At 37.9% G+C, this 23,027-nt stretch overlaps 1 protein-coding gene across 2 annotated transcripts in view; it reads right to left on the bottom strand.

The window, feature by feature from the left end:
- Positions 1-399: 399 nt before the first annotated feature.
- Positions 400-23,027, bottom strand: part of RPGRIP1L (RPGRIP1-like) — a 99,194-nt gene continuing 76,566 nt past the window's right edge. Inside the window, exons 22-25 of one of the 2 annotated variants that reach the window (XM_011971925.1) lie at positions 19,568-19,751; positions 11,584-11,668; positions 6,042-6,175; positions 400-2,689 (exon numbers count right to left, since the gene is read on the bottom strand). In XM_011971925.1, the coding sequence (XP_011827315.1) occupies positions 2,577-2,689; positions 6,042-6,175; positions 11,584-11,668; positions 19,568-19,751 (516 nt within the window). In that variant the 3' untranslated portion in view covers positions 400-2,576. The remainder of the gene's footprint in view (positions 2,690-6,041; positions 6,176-11,583; positions 11,669-19,567; positions 19,752-23,027) is intronic. The other variant, XM_011971924.1, reaches the window with a different exon arrangement.

Here is a 23,027-nt window from a genome sequence, read left to right as displayed (position 1 = left end):
CCCACATACCACATCACATCTCTATTTATATTTCCAAACTAAAAGCATTACAACCCAAAAAAGTGCTGAGTGCACTGCTCCAGTTACACCAAGAACTGTACATTCACCCCAGTAACACCTTAAGCTGGTATCTATGTGGTAAGGCCACTGTGGTGGCCCCTGACGCCAAGCCCTCTTCAATGGATCCAGTTTGGCTCACCAAGAGAAAACCCAAAAGGTGGTAAGCTTTTCAATGGCCTCAGGTTACCACAAGATAAAACAAACACAATTCTCAAACAGATTATGAAACCCAACTGAAGTATCCACACGACAGCATTTAATACTACCTCGCCACTTCAAAATGTGTCAGCAGCAATTAGCTATGAAAATGAGTGTTGTGAAAATTCGCAATAGTTTGAATATTTTAAAACTAGAAATCTTTAATACGACAGTAAACAATGTGACAGAAACATGGCTGCTTCTCTAATCTTGTCTAAGATATGCATTCCGTACAGGTGACTGGGTCCCAGAAGTTTTCTAAGAAACACTTTTCCTTTCCACTGAATGATCCTAAGAAGTCAGTGCAATCTGGTTCTTCTCCCTGCAGAAGGGTTATTTAGTTTGGGATGTAACATTTTACAACAATAATACAAACCTCCTGGGAGAATACCACAATAAATGTCTCAAAAACCACTCAGTTAATCCCAGGGTATAATCTGGCTGTTTTAAATTACTGCAAGGAATATTATGGGCCTTAATGACACTGTAACTGCATAAAGCCAAAGAAAGCTAGAAAGAGGGGCCAAAAAAATGAGCTCAGAGCCAGCCTAAGTGACAACAAACATGTGGTTGTTTACTAGGATTGGAGAGGTTTAGTCTGCAGATGTTTGTGGTCTCTAGAAGGTTCCAGAGGAATGAGTTATTATGAAGATTTGCCGAGTTGGATGAGAGCAAGATTCTTCTCGGAGATGGCAGGCCCCAGGACAGACAGGCCCAGTGGTATAGACAGAATTTATAGATTTCTGTGGTCAGATCATACTCTACTGGTCCCACAATGTACATCAACAAATTAATATTGTACGGATGTCATTTCAAAGCCTCCTAAAGACGAGAGTCATTATTGAAGCCATTAGAGCACAGATGGTTCAAACTATATGCAGATATTCATACTTGCATTTTTGCATTATAGCTGCTTTTTTTTTCTATTGAACTGTAATGAATTGTCTCATAATCTATTCCATCTTCTTGCCATTAGCAGGCTTTGAATGTTCACAAATAGGAGCAAAGAACTCATTTTCCAGAGCTTTAATCACACAAAGAGGGAATGCCTAATTCTCTAAATGAAATGGTCTGTGATCACTGAAGCAGAGATTTAATATATCACGGCAAATTAGGTAGATTTTAATAAATTACTTATCTCCCTGAATACTTTACATATGCTTAAGAAGGAACATAGCCTGTTTGCAAACAGTGAAAACCCACAGCCTATAAAAATCCTTTGAAGAAAATGACAAATAAAAAAGTAAATTAAAAAATGAAATGCATTATATCCTAGACCTCTAGAGACAATTCCTTTGCAGCATTGATTCACAGCTCCATTAAAAATATCAATTAAATCCTTCAGTGAGATTGGGTAAAAGCTAGAAAATTAACTTTCGGAGCTGCTTTTCGAGGATCTGGTTACCCAGATACACCCCGGCACTGTACTGGCTTGATGTAAATTTAAATAATGATAAAAAGATACTCCTTTCACGTCTAACTAAGCATATCAGAATTTGAGTTATACTTTTCATAATTTCTTTCTATGTTATATGCTGTTTTCAACATGTAAATTTCACATCTATCTATATACCTATCTCCTTTTTATATATACAGCCTTGGATCTCATATCACCATTACAAATACATGAAAATAATACAAATAGAATGAACTTTTACGAAAGAAAAACAAAAAACTTGCAGTCATTGAATAAGTTGGTGCTAAGTTTCATTCTTTATATTTAATTGATAGAAACCGCATGCATCAAAGAAAATGCATACTGAGCTTTAATGTGCATAAAATGGATATTAGCATTTTAAAGAGGAAGATTAACACATTAATCCAAGTAATTTTCATATATTGCTTCTAATAAAATCTTCACAGTATAAAACTCTTAATGAGGCTAATCATAGGCATTCCATTTAGTGGGACAATTAGGGATAACATAAAAGTATTTCTTTTTCATAGGTTTTCTAAGATTTATGCTTTTGCTTATTAAAAATAAAAATGGGAATTACATTTCAGTTCTTCCTAAGAAAATGTTGCAAATGCAAATAGACTTTCTCATGCTATCATGTAGGTATACATTATTGAGAAGGTACTGCCCATTATGGAGAACTTAAGTCCTGAGGGTTGGCAGTTATGAGAAGGAGGGGGTAGAGAAATAAACAAACGAAAAAGTATACAAAACTTCAACACTTCAAACCCAGGTCTCCCCACTCCCAGCTTCCCATGAATTATGTAGATTATATACACCAGAGTAGTTACAAAAATCTCATGTAGGAGCTTTCATGTGAGCATTTACTCAGGAGTAGGAGATGCTTCTGGAGCAGTTGCTTTCAAGCCTCCAAGTCATCTCTGTATTGCTTGTAGACAGACCGGAGGGCATGGAGAGCTTCGACTGTTACCCTGAGCTTGCCAATACCTTTACCATCTGCTCGTGCATCAAAAACTACGGAGAAAAGAGCAGGAATGTGTTAATATTGTTCAACAGATTTTTCTTTGGAAAGGCTCGCAGACAGAAACAGTAGTTGAAAAGATGAAAATAGTTCTACAGAAGTCCAAAGTTCACTGGCATCTTGGGTATTTAAAGAATAAACCTTGTCACGTGTGCATGGAGATGAGCATTTGAGACGTACTGCATGGACCTGGACATATTGCTCGTGGAGCTAAAACTAATGAGTTAATCCTGAAGTTTACCTAGTGAAAGCCTCTAGGATAATGACCCTCACATTGCAATCAGAATTTTTAAGCTAGTGGCTGGGTGTGGTAGCTCATGCCTGTAATCCCAGCACTTTGGGAGGCCGAGGTGGGGGGATCACCTGAGGTTGGGAGTTTGAGACTAGCCTGATCAACATGGAGAAACTCCGTCTCTACCAAAAAAAAAAAAAAAAAAAAAAAAAAGGCTGGGCATGGTGGCGCATGCCTGTAGTCCCAGTTACTCAGGAGGCTGAGGCAGGAGAACCGCTTGAACCCAGGCGGTGGAGGTTGCGGTGAGCCGAGATCATGCCACTGTATTGCAGCCTAGGCAACAAGAGCGAGACTCCTCAAAAAAAAAAAAAAGTATTTTTAAGCTAGTAAGCAGTAAGTCTAAAGGGAATTTATGATAATCTATACAGTGTTTCAAAATGGCAAATGCTGTATAGATGTTACATGATCATAGCTTGAATTAGTTATTTATCTTTCTGAGGAAAACATTCCATTTAAAATAGATTTTATGTGGAATTAGAAAAGATTAAAATGGCAGACCCAAGAATCTTAAGGTTTGTGGGTTTGAGTATACGTGGGATTTTCTTGGAAGAGGGGCCACTCCTTTCAGAGGTGTCCCAAAGGTAGACTTGGGCTCAAGTGATCCCCACACTGTGGCCTCCCCAAGTGTTAGGATTAGAGACCTGAGCCACTGCACCCAGTCTGGAAGGTGGACTATTTGACTGGAGCCAAGGGCATTCTCTGGGCTCGGTGGTGGGAGCCAGATGGGATGCTGATTAAACCCCTGAGACTCCATCCCTTGTGGACAACGATAATGGCTAGTGACTCAAGGCCAGAAACCTGGACTTTATAAGTTTGATAGCACTTATCACTTATGGGTCTTTATATAGTTTCCTTTTTTTTTTTTTTTTTTTTGACAGTGTCTGGCTCTGTCACCCAGGCTGAAGTACAGTGGTGTGATCTCGGATCACTGAAACCTCTGCCTCCAAGGGTCAAGCCAACCACCCACCTTAGCCTCCTGAGTAGCTGGGACTACAGTTGGGCGCCATCATGCCCAGCTAACTTTTACATTTTTTTGTAGAGATGGGGTTTCGCCATGTTGCCCAGGTTGGTCTTAAAACTCCTGAGCTCAAGCAATCCACCTGCCTTGGTCTCCCAAAATGCTGGGATTACAGGTGTGAGCTACCACACTGGCTTAGTTTCCAGTTTATAATTCCTTGTGGTTTTCCTTGAACTTTAATATATGTGTGTGTGTTTTTTTTTATTCCAAGAAAATTTGTTAGAAAGCCTTAAAACTTGATACATAAAGAGTTAGGTGCAGAAACTGAGCATTGGTGAAGTCAAAATGGCACGAGTGGTCCCCAGTTCATTCTCTGGAGCTGTCATCTCTGCTTTGGGACTTCTCACTTCTATGCTCGCCACAGAACAAAGCAGTAAAATCCCAACCTCACCTATGCCTAATCTTCTGGCTCTTTCCCAAAACATGGCCACAATAGCTGGCCGTGTCAGATCAGTGGGTCATATGTGATCTCACAGAAGAAGATGGGCTGCTAAACAACTGTCTGGAAAAAATGCCAAGAATATAAAGTAGAGATAATTGTGATATTTTTGTCAGACTTTCTTGGTCCTGGTAGTCTTTAATAGGGTTCAGGTGAATATTTCAATCCTCTCATCTTTTTCTCTGTGCCAAAGTTGGGACCAACTGCCATGTGGTTAGAAATGTACAGTTTATAAAGATTTCCCAGAAGAAGTTTCTAATTTGGTTATTTGGTCTACTTTGGTTAATTATTTGGCTTGAGCCTGACTTTTGAGCACTTGACACACACCTAGGACAAGCAGCTTGACAATGAACCAGGGCTGAACTACAGCGTAAGCAGAATGCCTGGCTCTTAAGAGGTGCTCACTTCAGTGTTTGTTGAATGCACAAGTGAATATGTAAACAAGTCATGCACATTTTTCCAGAGATGGCTCTGCTAACTCAACAAATGGGACTAGGAATCAGCTTTATTTCTCTATTTACTACATAAAGCCTAGGCCATCTCTGATTATGATTTTAAAAAGTCTCATTAATAAAACAATTTAGCATGTTCTAGAAACAGAAGAATAGAGAATAGAAATTAAGCATTGTTGGGAATCACAACTAGTGAGGTAAAAATCCAGGACAGCACATTTGTCAGGAACAGATCAAATGTCATTACTCCTCACAAATTCCTGGTGGGAAGTAAGGGATCAAAACTACTTCCTTGCTGTGACTGTATCACTACATTGCAACACTGAATTAAAGAGAAGCCTTGAGAAAGACACTATCAGGATCACTCAGAATAACATGCTTAAGGTTAAGTACCTTAGTAGAAATAAGGCTTCCATAAACATTAACAGAATAACATGCTTAAGGTTAAGTACCTTAGTAGAAATAAGGCTTCCATAAACACTAACAGAATAACATGCTTAAGGTTAAGTCTTAACTGAAATGTGGCTTCCATAAACAACCTTGGAAAAACATCTGGCCAGGCTTAGTGGCTCACGCCTGTAGTCCTGGCATTTTGGGAGGCTGAGGTGGGCAGATCACTGGAACCAAGGAGTTCGAGACCAGCCTGGGCAACATGATGAAACCCTGTCTCTATACAAAATACCAAAAAATTTAGCTGGGTGTGGTGATGCACGCATGTAGTCCCAGGTACCTGGGAGGTTGAGGTGGGAGAATTGCTTGAGTCTAGGAAGTTGAGGCTGCAGTGAGCCGATTGTACTCCAACTTGGGTGACAGAGCACAACTCTGTCTCAGAAAACAAACAAACAAACAAACAATGGCCAACTTTTTCTCATACCTTCACCCAATACTAAAAAATGAATAATTCCTTGTGAAGCTAAATTAATTATTTTACAATTTCTGTTCATTCAAAGGAAAGCAGGTGGGGAAGGCAGGAAAAGGATATTGGAAGACACTTCAGCTTCAATAAGGCGTCAACTTGAGTTGTAAAGGATTCAAGTAATGTGTGACTCAGCACACTTGGAGCCAGCAAAAAGAAGGCTTCAATAAAGAGTTTGGAGTTCAGCAATTGTTGGTTGCACAAACTGAGTAACATTTTCACCCATACCATCGATGTCTTGCTCAATGAGGTCCCTCCCTTCCTGAAACATGTTGGCAAGGTCAATGTGAGCCACGCCAATGTCCTCACACTCCAGGTCCTGCTCATCCTCTGGAGGGTCACTGACCACGGTGAAGCGAATGCTGGTAAGGTAGAGATCAGAGAAAGTCATCACCAAGTGAGAAGAAATCACCACAAGACAAAACTCCCAAATGGGGTGTTATCACTAGGTATAAAATGTTAAAGTTTCCAAATATTCCAATAAAAAGAAAGGTACACTAGGTTAGATAAGTTATTATATGAACTATTAGAATTGTTATGAAACACCCAACCTTCAAATGAACACTAATCCACTTTCTAAGCACTGATTAACATTTATCTCTATAATCTGAGAAAATTACTAGGCAAAGAGAAGGACCAGATGTTCACTCTTTTACATACTATCTGATTGTATTTTGACACCTCTACTTTTAAGGCTAAAAGGATGAAGTGAATAAAGACCATGGAGGTTCAATGATCAGAATTTTCCATAGAAACGTAACATTTCCTATAGAAACACACAACTCTGGAGTTGCTACTAAGGACTTTAACAAAACTGTATGTATTCTACAAAACGCAGAGATCATGCTCCCAGGGTAACATTTGAATCATGTTAGATAAATGTTGTAACTCTGCCCAACAGTTATATCAAATGTTTGTATTACTTCAGCAATCTTTAACTTACAATCATAGCATCCAAGTTTTATTTTACTTTAAGACATATAATTGTAGGGTTCTGATGGAACTGATTTGAATTAGTGGCTTTTCCGGAGGCCAAATGCACTTGGATTGACCAAATGACAGGAATTTACAGTTAAGTACTCTTTTGATATGTCTTGGCAGCATAGCTTAAACCATAGATGCTTGTAAACTTTACCATTTTAAACTTTTCAAAATGTATCCATCCCAAATCAGAAACAAAACAAGAAACATAAAAATCTACATCTCTGAGAAATCATGCCTTGAAAAACACAAATAAAATCCTTTCCAAACGCTTATAGGTAAACATGACAATACATTTAACCAACTTGCTGAAAGTAAGTATTCTACATTGAATTCCTTTACTAAGTCTCTGTTTTTAGCTAGCAATAAGAATATTTTGTTTTTTGTGTTTTTTTTTTTTGAGACAGAGTCTCACTCTGTCACCCAGGCTGGAGTGCAGTGATGCAATCTCGGCTCACTGCAACCTCTGCCTCTTGGGTTCAAGCGATTCTCCTGCCTCAGCCTCCCTAGTAGCTGGGATTACAGGTGCCCACCACCACATCTGGTTAATTTTTGTATTTTTAGTAGAGATGAAGTTTCACTATATGTTGGCCAGGCTGGTCTCCAACTCCTGATTTCAGGTGATCTGCCCACCTTGGCCTCCCAAAGTAATGGGATTACAGGCGTGAGTCACCGCACCCGGCCTGCAATAAGTTTTTATTAGAAAACAGAAATCCTTTAGGTCAAAATCACAGTTAACACCTACTCACAAAATAATTATAGAGAGTACAGATCTTGGCCTTCAATGTGGTACAAAGGAATTTTTATAACATGTATAAGACAGAGGGATTAAGATGGAGTGGTTAAAGGCATCCATTCTGGGCTCAAATTCCTGCTTTCCTACTGCTTAGCTGTGTGACCTTAGCCATATTACTTAACCTCTCTCATCTCAGTTTCCTTACCAGTGGAATGGAGATAATTATACCTATCTTACAGGGCTCTTGTGAGGATCAAATGAGATGATACAAGTGAACTGTTGCCTGGAACACAGTAAGCACTGAGTAAATGTTTGCTCTTTTTTTAGTAGTATTTTTAATATAGATAGAGCTGCTTATGCTTCTACATTTCTAAGGAGAGAGAAAAACGTGGCATTGGAAAAGCTTGTTTCAACTGAAATTTTAGTTAGATTCCCAAATTATACATTGATTATATCATCCAATTAAGTAAGATGAATGATGATGAAATAAGTTTTCCTAAAATGAATTAGGAAAAGAGGAAGAATTAAAACTGCTTGGAAAAGGAGGAATTAAAAGTAATATATAATGCACATATTATAACACAAGACTTACAGAAAAGACTGAGGCTATGCAGACTGTAATAATAATGTTAAGTATTATCTTCATACAGTGTCTCATATCTAAGGATCATGTCTGTATCACTTTACAAATGCAGACAATTACCTCCACTGAATATATGAGAATTCTGTGGCAAAAGAAAGCCTTCTAAATGCCAGAGAAAGAACTAGAAATTTAAAAATGCAATATTTCTGGCTTTAAATTCTATATAGAGAAAAATAAGATGTCAAAAACAAAATTAAGAAACCAGAAAGTTAAGCTGAAAAGGGAGGAAAAGTACACTAAAATCATTTAAGAATTAAAACTAATTTTAAAAAAATAACGAATAGACACACACAGAATCTTACATCTTACTTCCAACACTGCCAAAACAAAAAGGCAAAACTTTGTTCCATGTCTGGAAGAACGCTTACAGTCTAGTCTGAGGACCTGGATCAACACAGGGGGCAGATGTCAAGCACTCAGGTGGAAGGAAACACAGGAAGTGCTACCTGAGCTACTTCTGCCTCCTCTTCCCACCTCTTTCTCCTGCCGCTCTACTTCTCAGTGAGACCAGACTTGCTAACCACCTCTGCCTGGTGCTGGAACACATCTCTCTATACTCCTTCATGCCTGGAGTTCCCTCTGCCCGAAACGATATTCTCTGAGCTTTTTGTGACTTGACTGAGTCCTCTCATCCTTCATGAACTAGCTTACGTGTCACCTCCTCAGATTCAATGCTGAGGATTCACTGAATTTGATTCAGCTTTCACTGTTATTTCCTATTTTGGCATTTAACTTGTTTGGTTTTCTCTTAGTCTTACTGCAAATGTAATTAGTTTATCTGTCTATTTATTATCATAGTCTGTCTTCCTCAGGGGTGGATCTGTTCAACAGAACACTGTTAACAAGAAAAAACTGAAACCAAAAAGGGACCTTAAGTCAGTGTTAAACTATGACTTCAAATAAATACTGTTTGAAGGCACATTTCAATATATTACCTTCCTTTTAAAGTGACACATGTATATTTGCAGATACAGCATGGGGTGGCATGCAAAGGTACTACATATAATTTATTATACAATGTCTATAACTTTAGACATGTCGGGGAAGATACGTCAAACTTCTCCAACCGTCGCTTTGTAGGTTATCACCAATATTCAACAGGGTTGCTGTCTGAGAAAGTGAATTCTCATAAACTAGGAGCTACTTTAAATAATGTGACCTCTGAATATTTAAAAAAGGTGAGAACGTTTGCTGGAATAACAATTGGCTTTTGGCTGTGGAAAAACATACATGTAAATGCCTATTTCCCTTAGGAAAATGATACTGTTGAGGGAGAGCAGTAAATGGGGCCATCCTCTCCCATGGTGGTTCGAGGAGTGCATGGCCAGCACTCAAACACTCATCCATGGTTGGAAGCCCTGAGCCAATCACTTGGCACCTGCAACACCTCTCTATCTTTCTAAAAAACGACATGAACATTTGTTTCTTTGGCGGGTGTTGACAGAAACAACCATGGGAGAGTGGGAGTCATTACAGTTACTGTGGACTTTTCTCTTTGACACAGGGTCTTGCTCTGTCACCCAGGCTGGAGTACTGTGGCGCAACCATTGCTCACTGCAAGCTTGAACTCCTGGGCTCAAGCGGTCCTTTCTCCTCAACCTTCACAGTAGCTGGGACTACAGGTGCATGCCACCATGCCTGGCTAATTTTTAAAAAATATTTTTAGTAGAGATAGGGGGTCTCACTATGTTGCTCAGGCCAGTCTCTAACTTCTGGGTGCCAGGGATCCTTTTGCCTTGGCTTCCCAAAGTGCTAGGATTAGAGGTATGAGCCACCGCACCTGGCCTTTTTAAATTTCTTAATCTATTCTGGTACAAATAAGTGGGTCCTCTGAGGAAAGGCAGGTCTAACATGAAAGCAGAACTTGCTTTTAAATTTTTAAAATAAACACTTTTGGGGTAAAAAAAATTGTCTCCCAATACGTTACAATATGATCTCACATTTCAGAAACAAAGCGAACACAGAGGCAGACAAAGAAGACGAATAGGCTACTGAAACGCAGCCCAGGACTTGTCCATGGGAACTGAGCTCCATCCTAGACAGCCATGGTGCAGCTCGCTGACCATAGGGAAGCAGATGCCATGGCCACCGCTGTTTATTCCCTCGTCACTCATGACCTGGGGTGACCCTGGGGGACTGGTGGTTTTGAAGGGGGCCCTGAAAGAAGCTGAAGCAAGTCAAACCAGAGTGATTACCATCCTGGAAAAAGTAGATCCTCAGGCTTAACAGGATTTTACCTTTCCTTCAGAAATAAAAACTGAGATCCAAAGAAATGATGTATTTCAGGAGCTAGTGAAAGAATAGAGATAAAGCTATATTATCAGATCCCAAGAGCTAAGAATTCCAGTCTCTCTTCTTCAAACAGAAGATAAAATGCTAGTTTGGAAGCTCTTTTGAAAAACATGTCTTTAACTTTATGGCCCTCTGGAAAAGGAAAGAACTTGAGTCTCCCAAGGCGGCAGAGTCAGTGCTGTTTTTGAGGCAGTGATAGGCTGTGTCATCAGTAGGTCATAAGGCAAGAAGTGGGCAATGGAGACAGAAGAGGTGTACTCAGGCCGAGGGAGGAGGGCCAGCAAGGGGCACTGGAGAAATCAGCTTGCGGTTAACAAGCAGCACAGGGGTAACTCCTCAAACTGCGGCAGAAGCTCACACAGAAGCACTAACTTTTTAAGATCAGTTTTTTTTTCTTCTGAAAATTATATACATATATTTTCTCTACTGAACCAGAATTGCAAGGTATCTTATTTAAATTAGAAAAAAATGCCTTCAAAAAATAATAATGAAATGATGGCTTATTAAACAGTAATAGTAAGATACAAATTAGTCTGAAAGGCTGATGAGCCATTACAAACAATAATATTAATGTCACTACTTACAATGATTGCAATTAACACTCACTGTGCGCTACGTGTCAGGTACTATACTATCTGTGTTACATATATATCTCATTTAATCCTCACACCAACCCTCTATGGTGTTATCATCTCCATTTTAACGTTGAAGAGAGAGAGGTGCAAGAAGGTTAGGTAACTTGTCTGAGGTCAGTCAGCTAGAAAGCAGTAAGACAAGAATTTATACCCAAGGCATGTGACTCCAGAGTGCACCCACCTTTCAACCTGTTAGTCTTTACAACTACAGGAGTGGCAACAGGATACTTTATACATGTTGCCCAGTCTTTGGTGTTCAAAGTCCTATAGGATCGTTACAATTATTTTGTATAGTAGGAAGGGCCATTACATTTCTGGGAAGAAGGCGATCTACAGAGATCCCGAACTCATTCAAGGACACAGAGTGAGTCACAGAACCCCAGTGTTCTGCTTCCTTATCTTGTGCCTTTTATTTTAACCACATCCTGCTACAGAGATCTACTTTATGTAAACCATTAGATAATTTGGACTGCCAAAATGTACCTTCTATTAGGCATCTCTTGTTTTTGTAGTATAGCTGTTAAGATGTCTCTCTTTGCTTGGTTGTTTTCTTTATCCACGTAGATCACTATACCAAAAGAAAAAAAATTCCAAAAAGGAAGTCACTCAGGAATAGGCTATATTAGTACCATTCTGTATTTTTAAAAATACCTGTTTTTAAAGACACAAGTCATGCCACCTCACTTGTATGCCTGGGAAAAGAAAACAGCTCCAGAAACCAGAATCAAATCTGAACAGTCATGTGATCTAATGTCATGTCACTGGCAGGTTTATGTGCACACTGTCAGAAAAGATACAAGCAACATCTAAGAGTGCCACATCACTGTCACTGCCTGTTAATGGCACTGGCAGTCATGACAGTAAAAGCCAATGGTCTTTATTGCTTTGTATTTGAGGGATTTACTGCATTTTCTTTCACCCAAGAAGCAAGTGATAATGATAATGTATGGCAGAGTGCTTGTCCTTCCTGACAGCCTCAGTAATTTAATCCTTCTCTCCTGCCACAACATGCAATAAAAGAGGCGTCTAGTGCATTGGGTTGAGGAAATCCACAGGCTGACGCCTGCTGGTTAGGGGTATGGGAGAGAAAGGTGCAGGGAGAGAAAGGCTTTTTAGGGTGTAAGGTTTTTGGTTTTAAAGGCACATGCTGGCTTCGAGGAATGTGGCCAGACTTCACTTGGCTGAAGCATGAGATTAGATAACTGACCTCAAGTCTCAACAGAAAGAAGATGGTAAACTCTTGACATTGTAAGTAAGCGTCTGCACTTTGGGAAAATGGCATCTCAATGTGCGAACACTACAATTTTCCTCCTGATTATCTTTTCTCAGTTCGGCAGCCTTTCAGCCATGCATTAGCTTCTGAAGGCATTTCCTTTTCATATGCCATTTTGGATGTAAAGGCTCCCCTGTGACCAGATCTCAACTTAGAGATTATCCCTGGTCAAAAGCACACAAAGGGTGAAAGATATCATGATAATTCTAAAGCCAGTTCTCCTTAGGCTGTGCCAGGAACAAACATCTTTTATGTTGAAAATGTTTCCCTGAACAATTTTAGTTCAATTCCAAATTATGATGCTATCAACTCATTTGTTTGGCTCAGTTGAGCAAATATTAACTGAGGGCCAAAGGCACTGAGTAGGCACATAGTGGGAGAGACATAAAGGTACAGGTATAGGGGTGGGTTAGTGGTTTCAGAGAAGAATCATCCAAGACATAATAACCAAGTTAATAATCAACTCTGGATAGCCAAAGTCAAACACGAGCTCCTAGCTTACTGCTCTTTGCATGGTATCATATTAGTAAATGTGGCTAGTTATATAAGTTACTGAAGTTTATAGAAATCAATACAGATTCAAAGGTTCAGAGTATTTTGTTTTATTTCTCAATGCCAAAAAGTCATGCTAACAGATCACTGGAAGATAGTACTTTGTTTTTTAGAAGCTGCTAGTTACACAATGCTAAAGGGGAACTTTTTTTCCAAATGGGATTTTTTTTTTTTTTTTTGCTGTTAATTACCAATTCAAGATATGGTACACCATACTGTTTTTGACTTCAGAGTTGTAAAGCTTTTATGTCATACTGGCTTCCATTGTTTGAAGACAAGGGTAATCTCAGTGGTTAAATAAAAAAGACTGAATTTAAAATGCCAGCATTCAAATAAAGGGTCTTCCAATTAAACCTAGACCAGATGTGATAAATTTCAATGGCTTAAAACTTTTTTTATTGTGGCAAAATATGCATAACATAAAATTTACCATCTTAAGTTAACAGTTAAGTATTCAGTTTAGTGGCATTAAGTACCTACACATTGTGATACAACCGTCACCATTATCCATTTCCAGAACTTCTTCATCTTCCCAAACCAAAACTCTATACTCATTAATCAATAATTTTCCATTCTTCCCTCCTCCCAGCCCGTGGTAACCACTTTTTGTCTGTATGAATCTGACCACCCAAGGTATGTCATGTAAGAGGAATCATACAGTATTTGTCCTTTTGTGTCCAGTTTATTTCATTTAGCTTTGGTGTTCTCAAGGTTCATACATCTTGTAGCATATGTCAAATTTCATTTCTTCTTAAGGCTGTACAATATTTCATCATATGTATATACCACATTTTGTTTATCCACTTACCCTGTGACACACATCTGGATTGTTTCCACCTTTGACTATTATGGATAATGCTGCTCTAAACACGGGCATACAAGTATCTGAGTTCTTGATTTCAATTCTTTTTGGTATATAACTAGAAGTGAAATTGCTAGACCATATGGGTCATTCTAAATTTACTTTTTTTTTTTCCTTAGAGATGGAGATCTTGCTCTGTTACCCAGGCTGGAGTGCAGTGGTGTGATCATAGCTCACTGCAGCCTCGAACTCCTGGGCTCAACTGAACCTCCCACCTTAGCTCTTAGCCTCCTCCCGGTAGCTGGGACTACAGGTGCACATCACCATGCCCACCTAATTTTTGTTTTTTGTAGAGATGGAGTCTCCCTATGTTGCCCAGGCTGATCTTGAACTCCTGGCCTCAAGTGATCTTACAGTCTTGGCTTCTCAAAGTGCTGGAATTACAGGTCTAAGCCACCATGACTGGCCTAATTTTTCTTTTTAAAACATCTTTACCATTGAAATTGGTTTTAAAAAGTGGTGTCATTGGGGATTCCCTATGCTTCTGCTTTATCCAGTTGGCCAGCATACTATATTTCCTATTCTCTTAATAAAGATAAAAATGACTGCCACTATTTACTGGGTAATATTTATGTGCTAGGTACTACACTCAATACTTTTATTGTCATCATGTAGGTTAAGAACCTGACCCACATTTTACAGATAATTAAATGGATCCAGAGAAGGTTAGGAGTTTGTCCAAGACCACCTAGTTAGAATGCGGCAGAGCCAGAATTTGAATCCAGCAATATTAGCCTCAAGAGTCTGCTCTCTTAACCTCCATGCTACATAACCTCTCCTCCCTCCATGTGCAGCCAAAGTTTTCCCGTTTAAGCTCTGGTCATTTTGTTAACACAAGGCTAGAGGGTAAGAGAATGTTTCATAACAGTATCAAGGGAAGTCACTTCATTTTCTTTTGTTTCATAAAGGAATATTGCTTAGATATACCTAGTCTAGGTGTGTCAAATCATATTTCTTGGCAGAAAACTTTCAAAATATCCTTTTTGAAAATACTCCAGCTACTTACCAATAAGCTTAGTTCTCCAAAAGTGTACCAAGTTGGAACTCTCCTGCTTCCACAAACAAGGCCTAGATTGGGCATCTTTATCTAGCCCAACGGTTCTCAGTCTTCATTGTATATCACAACCCCTTAAAGGGCTTGTTAAAATGCAGATTATTGAGTTGTATTCCCAGAGTTTCTGGTTCAGTAGGTCTGGATGAGGGCCTAAGAATTTGCAATTCTAACACATTTCCAGCTTCTGTTGCTGCTGGTGGTGAGGGTTCTACACATTGAGAACCATTGTTTGGCCCAATATTCATTTGCCAGATTTTTAAATGGGATCAGGAGATAGTGAACACTTTTGGGTTGAATACTGTGGGAAACAGGAACACTTTGGCCGCCTCTGATTATGTCATGATATCCTATGACTAACCATGGTTCATCTGGTATTCTAAAATCCTAGATGGTTAAAAAAAACTTACAATTTCAAAACCTGAAATACATCCTATAAAAAGTGACTCTGGTGATTATTAAAAGTATCAGAACTCTCCAAAAGTTAAGGTATTTACCTTTCATTCCCCTCAGAAATCACATTTGTTTAGGACTTGTATGATTTTGACATAAACTTACTGAAAGGATATGTCTCAAAAAGGATACAAACTAGTAGTCCAAATACTTTAGTTGATCTTCAGTCAACTACCATTAAAAACATATCCTTTACTTCTGCAAGCTGGATAAATCCTTATATTCTATTATCAATGTCATATGGCAGAGGAAATGCAGATGGCTTAATTATAAGGAGTTGATAACCTTGAATCTCAGATAATGTTTGCATTAAAGAGTTATCATCCCTATCATCCTTATCTTTGTCAAATTTCTCCTCCTATTAGTTACAAAATCTGATGTTTTACATCATCTTCATCTTTTGAATTAAACTTCAATTGTTCCAAAAGACAGACTGTTCCAAAAGACAGACTGTTCAGAGGCTAAGGGTCCAGACCTGTATAAGTCTCATAAAAACTTTGGATGATTTCATTAATCTTTTTCTTCCCACTGTCAATTCCATTGTAGGCTTTATTTGGCCCAGACAACATTCTTCAGACCTACCATTAATCTTATTTTTTCCCAAACTATTTTCTTGCTTTCTCAGCATTCTCTGAGCAAAATTTTCAGGCCCAATAAAATACAAATGTTTTGTTCTTGATACCACTGTCTGGCAAGTAAATTCAATTTTAGTTTTTCAGTGTTGGTATTCCTAAGAGAGAGAGAGAGAGAGAGATATATATATATATATTTTTGAGATACAGTCTCTCTGTCACTCAGGATGGAGTGCAATGGCACAACCTTGGCTCACTGCAACCTCCGCCTCCTGGGTTCAAGCGATTCTCCTGCCTCAGCCTCCTGAGTAGCTGGGATTACAGGCGCCTGCCGCCATGCCCATCTAAGTTTTGTATTTTTAGTAGAGACAGAGTTTCACCATGTTGGACAGGCTGGTCTCAAACTCGTGATCTGCCCGCCTCGGCCTCCCAAAGTGCTGGGATTACAGGTGTCAGCCACTGTGCCGGGCCAATTTTTGTATTTTTAGTAGAGGCGGGGTTTCACCACGTTGGCCAGGCTGGTCTCGAACTCCCAACCTCGTGATCCGCCCACCTCAGCCTCCCAAAGTGCTGGCATTACAGATGTGAACCACCATGCCCAGCCAGGAGATATATATTTTCTTTGTGTGTAGGTTACACTGGTTTTAATACCTCTTAATAAAGGCTGAATTCAATTATGAATAATCTAGGGGATCACTAGTCTACATCTCTCATTTTATGTACTTAATTTGGGCCTGAACATACAAGTCTCTTTTGCACAGATTCAAGTCACAATGTAGGGTAAAATCATTGCTAGGTTCAGCTAACCTCTCTACTGCATGGTGTTCAAACAGAAGATAGCATGTACTAATTGTCCTCTAAATTATCCATTTGAGTTAAAAAGTTTGGAAATAAAATTACTTTCATTAATATTTAATGAGATTTGGAAGATCTAAGTCTACATTACATTGACCTTCTGTATCAGGTAACAAGTGAATGGTAAATCATTACAATAATTACATGAGATAGTTACTTATTAACCAAAGACTCAAGAAGATCCCCCTGCAATGGAGATGCAAATATAATAATTTGAAAATAAACATCTTCATTATGTCATACTTAAATGAAAAATAAAACATTCAACAAGCTTAATATTAATTATTTCTCAAATTTGCTGATGACCTAGGAGCTCATTTTTTCAGATATAACAGATATAAAACAGCATTAGTTTGCTTCTAAGCACGGAGTACATTCCTTTCCCCTCCTCCCAGAAAAATATCCTTAAAATTATTTTCAATTAATCTTGAAAATTCTACACAGTCAAATCTCATTAGATAGGAAAAGAAACCAAAAAAAGGTATAGTAAACACTTTTACTGAATTCATTTCTAACAAATTACTGGTTTCCTTGCTGCTATCAAATGATTAATTCATTAGAAACATAAGTAACTGTTAACATACCAATTAGACAATAAAATACCCTGCAGTAAAGGGAAAAAACAAACCAAAATGCACCAACAGGCTGGGCATGGTGGCTCACACCTGTAATACCAGCACTTTGGGAAGCTGAGGCAGGTGGATCACTTGAGGTCAGGAGTTTGAGACCAGCCTCGGCAACATGGCGAAATCTCGTCTCTACCAAAAATACAAAAATTAGCTGGGTGTGACTGCGTGTCCCTCTAATCCCAGCTACTTGGGGGGCTGAGGTGAAAGGATCGCTTAAACCCAGGAAGTGGAGGTTGCAGTAAGCCAAGATGGTACCACTACACTTCAACCTGGGCAAAAGCCTCAGACCTCAAACAGACCTAGAGGTAACCATGTGAGAATGTAAAAAATTTGGGCCATTTAAGCATATATCACAGTTTGATCTAAAGAAAGATCTGTATTGCTCTTCAAGCAAATGGAAACATCTATTCCTTGACATGGCCAAGTTTCTCAATACCCAATTAATCTCTAAAAAACAATTTTGTTGCCAGTCCAACCAAATATTCTACTGCTGACCTCTACAAAGAATAATACAAAAGCCAAAGAGTTTGTCATTTTTCTTGGGGTATCTTTCTTAAAACTAGTTGACTGAACAGTTCTTTCATTATTAATAATATTTTGATATGGTTTTCTTTTCTGGTACTCTGCAATTGAGGATTTCCAGGAAGCCTGAGAAAATACTTTTGGAAATGTTTTCTTTATATTAAGTGCATGAAATGAAGGAGGAATCAGATTCTTGTCCTGTCCACACCACTTATTTCACATGTGATTTCTTAACACACCTGTTATTGTAGAATTTAAGCTGGAGTGGATCTTAGAAAGCACCTTACTTTTCAAATAAGAAATCAAGGAATCATGAAATTTAAACATCTTGCCTTAGTTCACATAATAGTAAAAATTGGGGATACAGGGAGGACCAGACCACTAGGCCACATCTCTGGATACTTAAGACTACTGTTTTGAGGAATGAACATATTTCTAAAAATGCCAGATGGGGGGAAAAAAAGGTAATCATGAGCATTTGTAATCCTGCTGATACAACAGCATGGTTATACTGTTGATTAAAATGCAATTTCTAAGATTAGTGAGGAAAAAATAATGATGAACTAGCATGAGATGGCCTATTTTGCTAAAAATAGCACGACACTCCATTTTTATGGTTTGTTGTAATGTAGAGCTCTAGGAGAACATACTAAGCTGTTTTAGCTTAGGGTGATGGTAGCCTGATATTATTTTTTATTTCTCTCCAATTATATACTAACAATCACACAATAAAGTTGATTGATCTCAGAATTTATAGGGTACCTGTCGGGTCTGTGCTGGTGTGGTAAACTTACATGTCAATTGGCTGCTAGATCAAGCCCTAAGACAGAAAACCTGCCTGCTGCTACGAATGGATGTGTGTGCTATATGATGAAAGGTGTAGTAAGAATTTACGCTTCACTCAATTAAAATCTTGAACATCTAGACACTGAGAGAGATATACACACGTATTGTAAAAACATCCATGTGATGACATTGATCAGAAAGGTAGACAAAAAATAGGATATTGAAAGCTTTGAATGATATGATTAAAAAACTACTTCTTTGAAAGATATTTCTTTGAAATATCATATATTTAAATTAAATTCCTAATTATAGACCCAGCTGACATTTTTCTGTTGAACTGTTACATAGCAGGACCATCTTAGAAATATTTTTTCACATTGTTTTGTTTTCTCTTAACTTTGGTATTACCTCAACTTTCTTTTCCTTTCTTTTTTGAGACAGGGTCTCACTTTGTCACTCAAGCAAGAATGCAGTGGCAAGATCTTAGCTCACTGCAGGCTCACCCTCCCAGGCTCAAGCAATCCTCCTGCCTCAGCTTCCTGAGTAGCTGGGACTATAGGCGTGCAACACCATGCCCGGCTAATTTTTGTATTTTTTTTTTTTTTTTTTTTTTTTGTAGAGACGAGGTTTCGCCATGTAGTCCAGGCTGGTCTGGAACTCCAGAGCTCAAGCGATCCACCTGTCTTGGTCTTCCAAAGTGCTAGGATTACAGGTGTGAGCCACTGTGCCTGGCCCAACTTTATTTTCTTAATCTTTATGCTACTGGTTTGACTTTTATTAATCAATTCTGACAAGACTTCCATGAATTTATGTGAACATTAGAGAAATAAACTTTCTCTCTGTTCTTTCTGTTTCTTTCATAAATAAAAAAGACAAACATAAAAGTCTGTATTACAAATGAATCATACATACCATTGCTATAGTTATAGTAGACCCACTGCCCACTCTTGGGTTTTGGAAGCGACACGGGTGTCTCTTCAGCAGGAAGACTGTAGAATCGACACTCAACGAACAGCCGTTGGATAGTGTCATCCATGGTTACTTGAGAATCATTAAGGCTTAGAGCTATGATGTCAATCCGAATTTTTTCTGATGGCTGTTTAAAGAGCAAAAACAAAATAAAACAAAGAAATAAAATAATTGAACAAAAAGATCCACTATTACTTTCCACCATCAATTTTAAATAAAACACGAAGGCCAATGGGCTTCTTTTCTTGAATGCAATGTACACTACTGTATGTTACACATGATAGATTATTCACGACAGAGAGCGAGAATGAGATTCTAATGCCCCAGGGTTTGAAGTTAACAGTGTCATGGCAATAGTCTCCTGATTTACATTTGAGGCTATAAATACCCCACTAGTAGTCTATCAGGAGTGAAGATTATGAGATCTTCATCTCCGATTGCTTTCAGAATGACAAGTTGTCCTTGTTTCAAACTATGTAATGAAGTACGTGTTTATCACTGCTTTTACTTAATCTACAGTACCTGAGAAAGTTTCAGTTATTCAGAGATCAAAGCCTGTTGAACACTTTATAGGTATTATGCTAATACGTGTAGCTCTATGAATCAATATTAACTAGAGCAGAAACTACAGTTCATTCTCTCATATTCTGTCATAATATATTTTGTTCAATAAATAATACATTTTCAAGCAAAAGAAACAATTTTATGTTAACTTGAACATTTTCTCACAATTTATTTTTAATTTTATTTTTACAAAATTAACAACTAAAATGGTGTTTATTTAATTTTCACTTTAATCCTTGCTTAATAGATTTTGGTGTCATAGACATTAACATGGGAATTACAAATGTTTCCTTGAGTAATGATTTCAAATAATTAATAGACTAGGATTAGAAATTGTATCACACTCCAAGATAACTCCTCAGTTAAATCTGTTTTTTATAATTTAAAGTTTGTCTTTTAGTATCAAAATCCTATTTTACTAAATTTAGAGACATGCTATAAATTATATAACTTCACATAACAATTAGAAAAACCTGAAAATAAGACCTGTTTTATGACCAGCTTTTAGGAATTCATTGTTAAATGTAAATCAGTGTGTAAATTCACCATAGTGGTTACTTAGTTATTTCAAAGCATGTAATTAATCAAATTGAAAAGTATAAGTACCCTATTGTAAAAATATTACCATAAAGAACAATTTCCATTGCTGTCAAACCCCCTCAATATTTGATGAAGTAATTTTACCCCCTTCTTTCAAAAGACATTTTCTTTTATTATGTATTCTAAGACACTTTAACTAAAAACCCAAATCTGAATATTTCAATAAGGTTATTTTATTATTCAGTAGATTCATGGAAATTTTACTAGGATGACAGAGAAAATTCCACACCATTCTGTCTCCACTAATACAGGTACAAGGCTGCAGCTGGCAATATTACTAGGATTAGCATAGTATGATGAAATATTTAAAGGAAAATTTTTTCTAAAACCTAATAAATCAAATGACTGCCAAATGTCATTAAAGTGATGGTCTTTGACTTGAATATGCTTTTCATATTCAAATTTGAAAAGAAAGAGATGAAAGCCTGGAAAGGTTACTCGGTTTCAACTAATAACCTCAAGCCCTCTCCGTTCACGTGCATAAAAAATGAAGTTGGCTCTATTGTCTAATCTCACTTCAGAAAACCCCTTCTCTGCTCGTTGAAGACTAAATGGTAAAGAAAATATTTTAAATGATATATTTTTTCTTAAAATGTATTACGGTTGTGAAAATACTGTAATACATATATTTTATAATTCTGGTCTAAGTGCAGCATACTGTATAGTTAATTCTTCTACATAAGTTGGAATTTGACAAACTTAGAATTATTATAGCAATAACATCTTATAAAACATTTATGTTTCTGCAGAAAAGAATTAAAGAAAACTAGCTACAAAAAGAAAAAAGTGGTATACATACTTATTTCTACTCTGTGAAAATAGGAATTTAAAATTGTTTATCACGGAACCTAATAAAGAAGTAAACGAACTTGTAAATAGCAGGGGAATCAAATTTATCTAAGTGGTTATTTTATTAATAATATATTAGCTATACAATCCCCATATGAAAACTTGAATTATTGTAAGAACCAATTTAGGCTGTCAAATAAGACTACATGCAACTCTTTGAAGTTTAAAACACAATCCTAGATAAAAGTATTCACTTGGATCCCAGCCAAAACACAAAAACAAAATAACAAAACCCCAAACACCAAAACAACAAAAAAGAAAACTCACTGTATTATCAAAAAAGTCAAGAACTTTAAAATTCTTTTCATGATGTCCATCTTATATGTCTGGTCAATTTTTTATATTTATTTGTGTGTCTCTACATTACTGCCATTACTTCGATCAAATGTCCTTTTTAATTCTCTGACCAATACACCTGGCAGAAATGATCAGTTACTGTTTCTTCATTCATTTAATGCTACATGAATCAACTTGGAATAAATCCAAAAAGGGGTAAATTTTAAGCAGCTTTTACCTGAGAAAGTAAGCGCTAAATAAAGAATTTTTCCAAACATAAATTTTGACAAACGAAGCTAGACAATTTATTTTTCAGCACTGGAACAATTCTAGTTGTGTTCAAGCCCCTCTGATTAAAAAGTTCAACCAGATTTTGTATAAAGATCTGAAGACTGGCCAGGCGCAGTGTCTCATGCCTGTAATCCCAGCACTTTGGGAGGCTGAGGCGGGCAGATCACGAGGTCAGGAGTTTTGAGACCAGCCTGGCCAACATAGTGAAACCCCGTTTCTACTAAAATTACAAAAAATTAGCTGGGAGTGGTGGTGGGTGCCTGTAGTCCCAGCTACTTGGGAGGCTGAGGCAGGAGAATCGCTGGAACCCAGGAGGTAGAAGTTGCCGTGAGCTGAGATTGCGCCACTGCACTCCAGCCTGGGCGACAGTGCGAGACTCTGTCTCAAAAAAAAAAAAAAAAAAAAAAAAAAAAAAAAAAAAAAGAAAACTTTATCTCAACATGTCAGAAATGAACTCATTCTCGCTCCCCTCCCCCAATCCTATTCATCCTGTGTTATTTCCTACCTCAACTGATGACATCACCATCCACCTAGTCCCCTACAACCAGGAGACATAGCAGCATCCTTGCCTTTCCATTTTTCTCACACCCACTATATCCTAAAGATCACCCATTCCTGCTCATTATACTTTCTAAATATCTCCACAATTGGCCAGGTGCAGTGGCTCATGCTTATAAATCCCAGCATTTTGGGAGGCTGAGGGGGGCAGATCGTTTCAGCCCAGGAGCCCAGGAGTTGGAAACCAGCCTGAGCAATACGTCAAAAACACGTCTCTCCAAAAAACAAAACAAAAACCACACACACACACACACACACACACACA

Source organism: Mandrillus leucophaeus, unplaced genomic scaffold, assembly GCF_000951045.1.
Source record: "Mandrillus leucophaeus isolate KB7577 unplaced genomic scaffold, Mleu.le_1.0 Scaffold125, whole genome shotgun sequence".
NCBI lineage: Eukaryota > Metazoa > Chordata > Mammalia > Primates > Cercopithecidae > Mandrillus > Mandrillus leucophaeus.
Note: the sequence above shows the minus strand (reverse complement) of the source record. Positions and strands in the feature narration are given on the sequence as shown.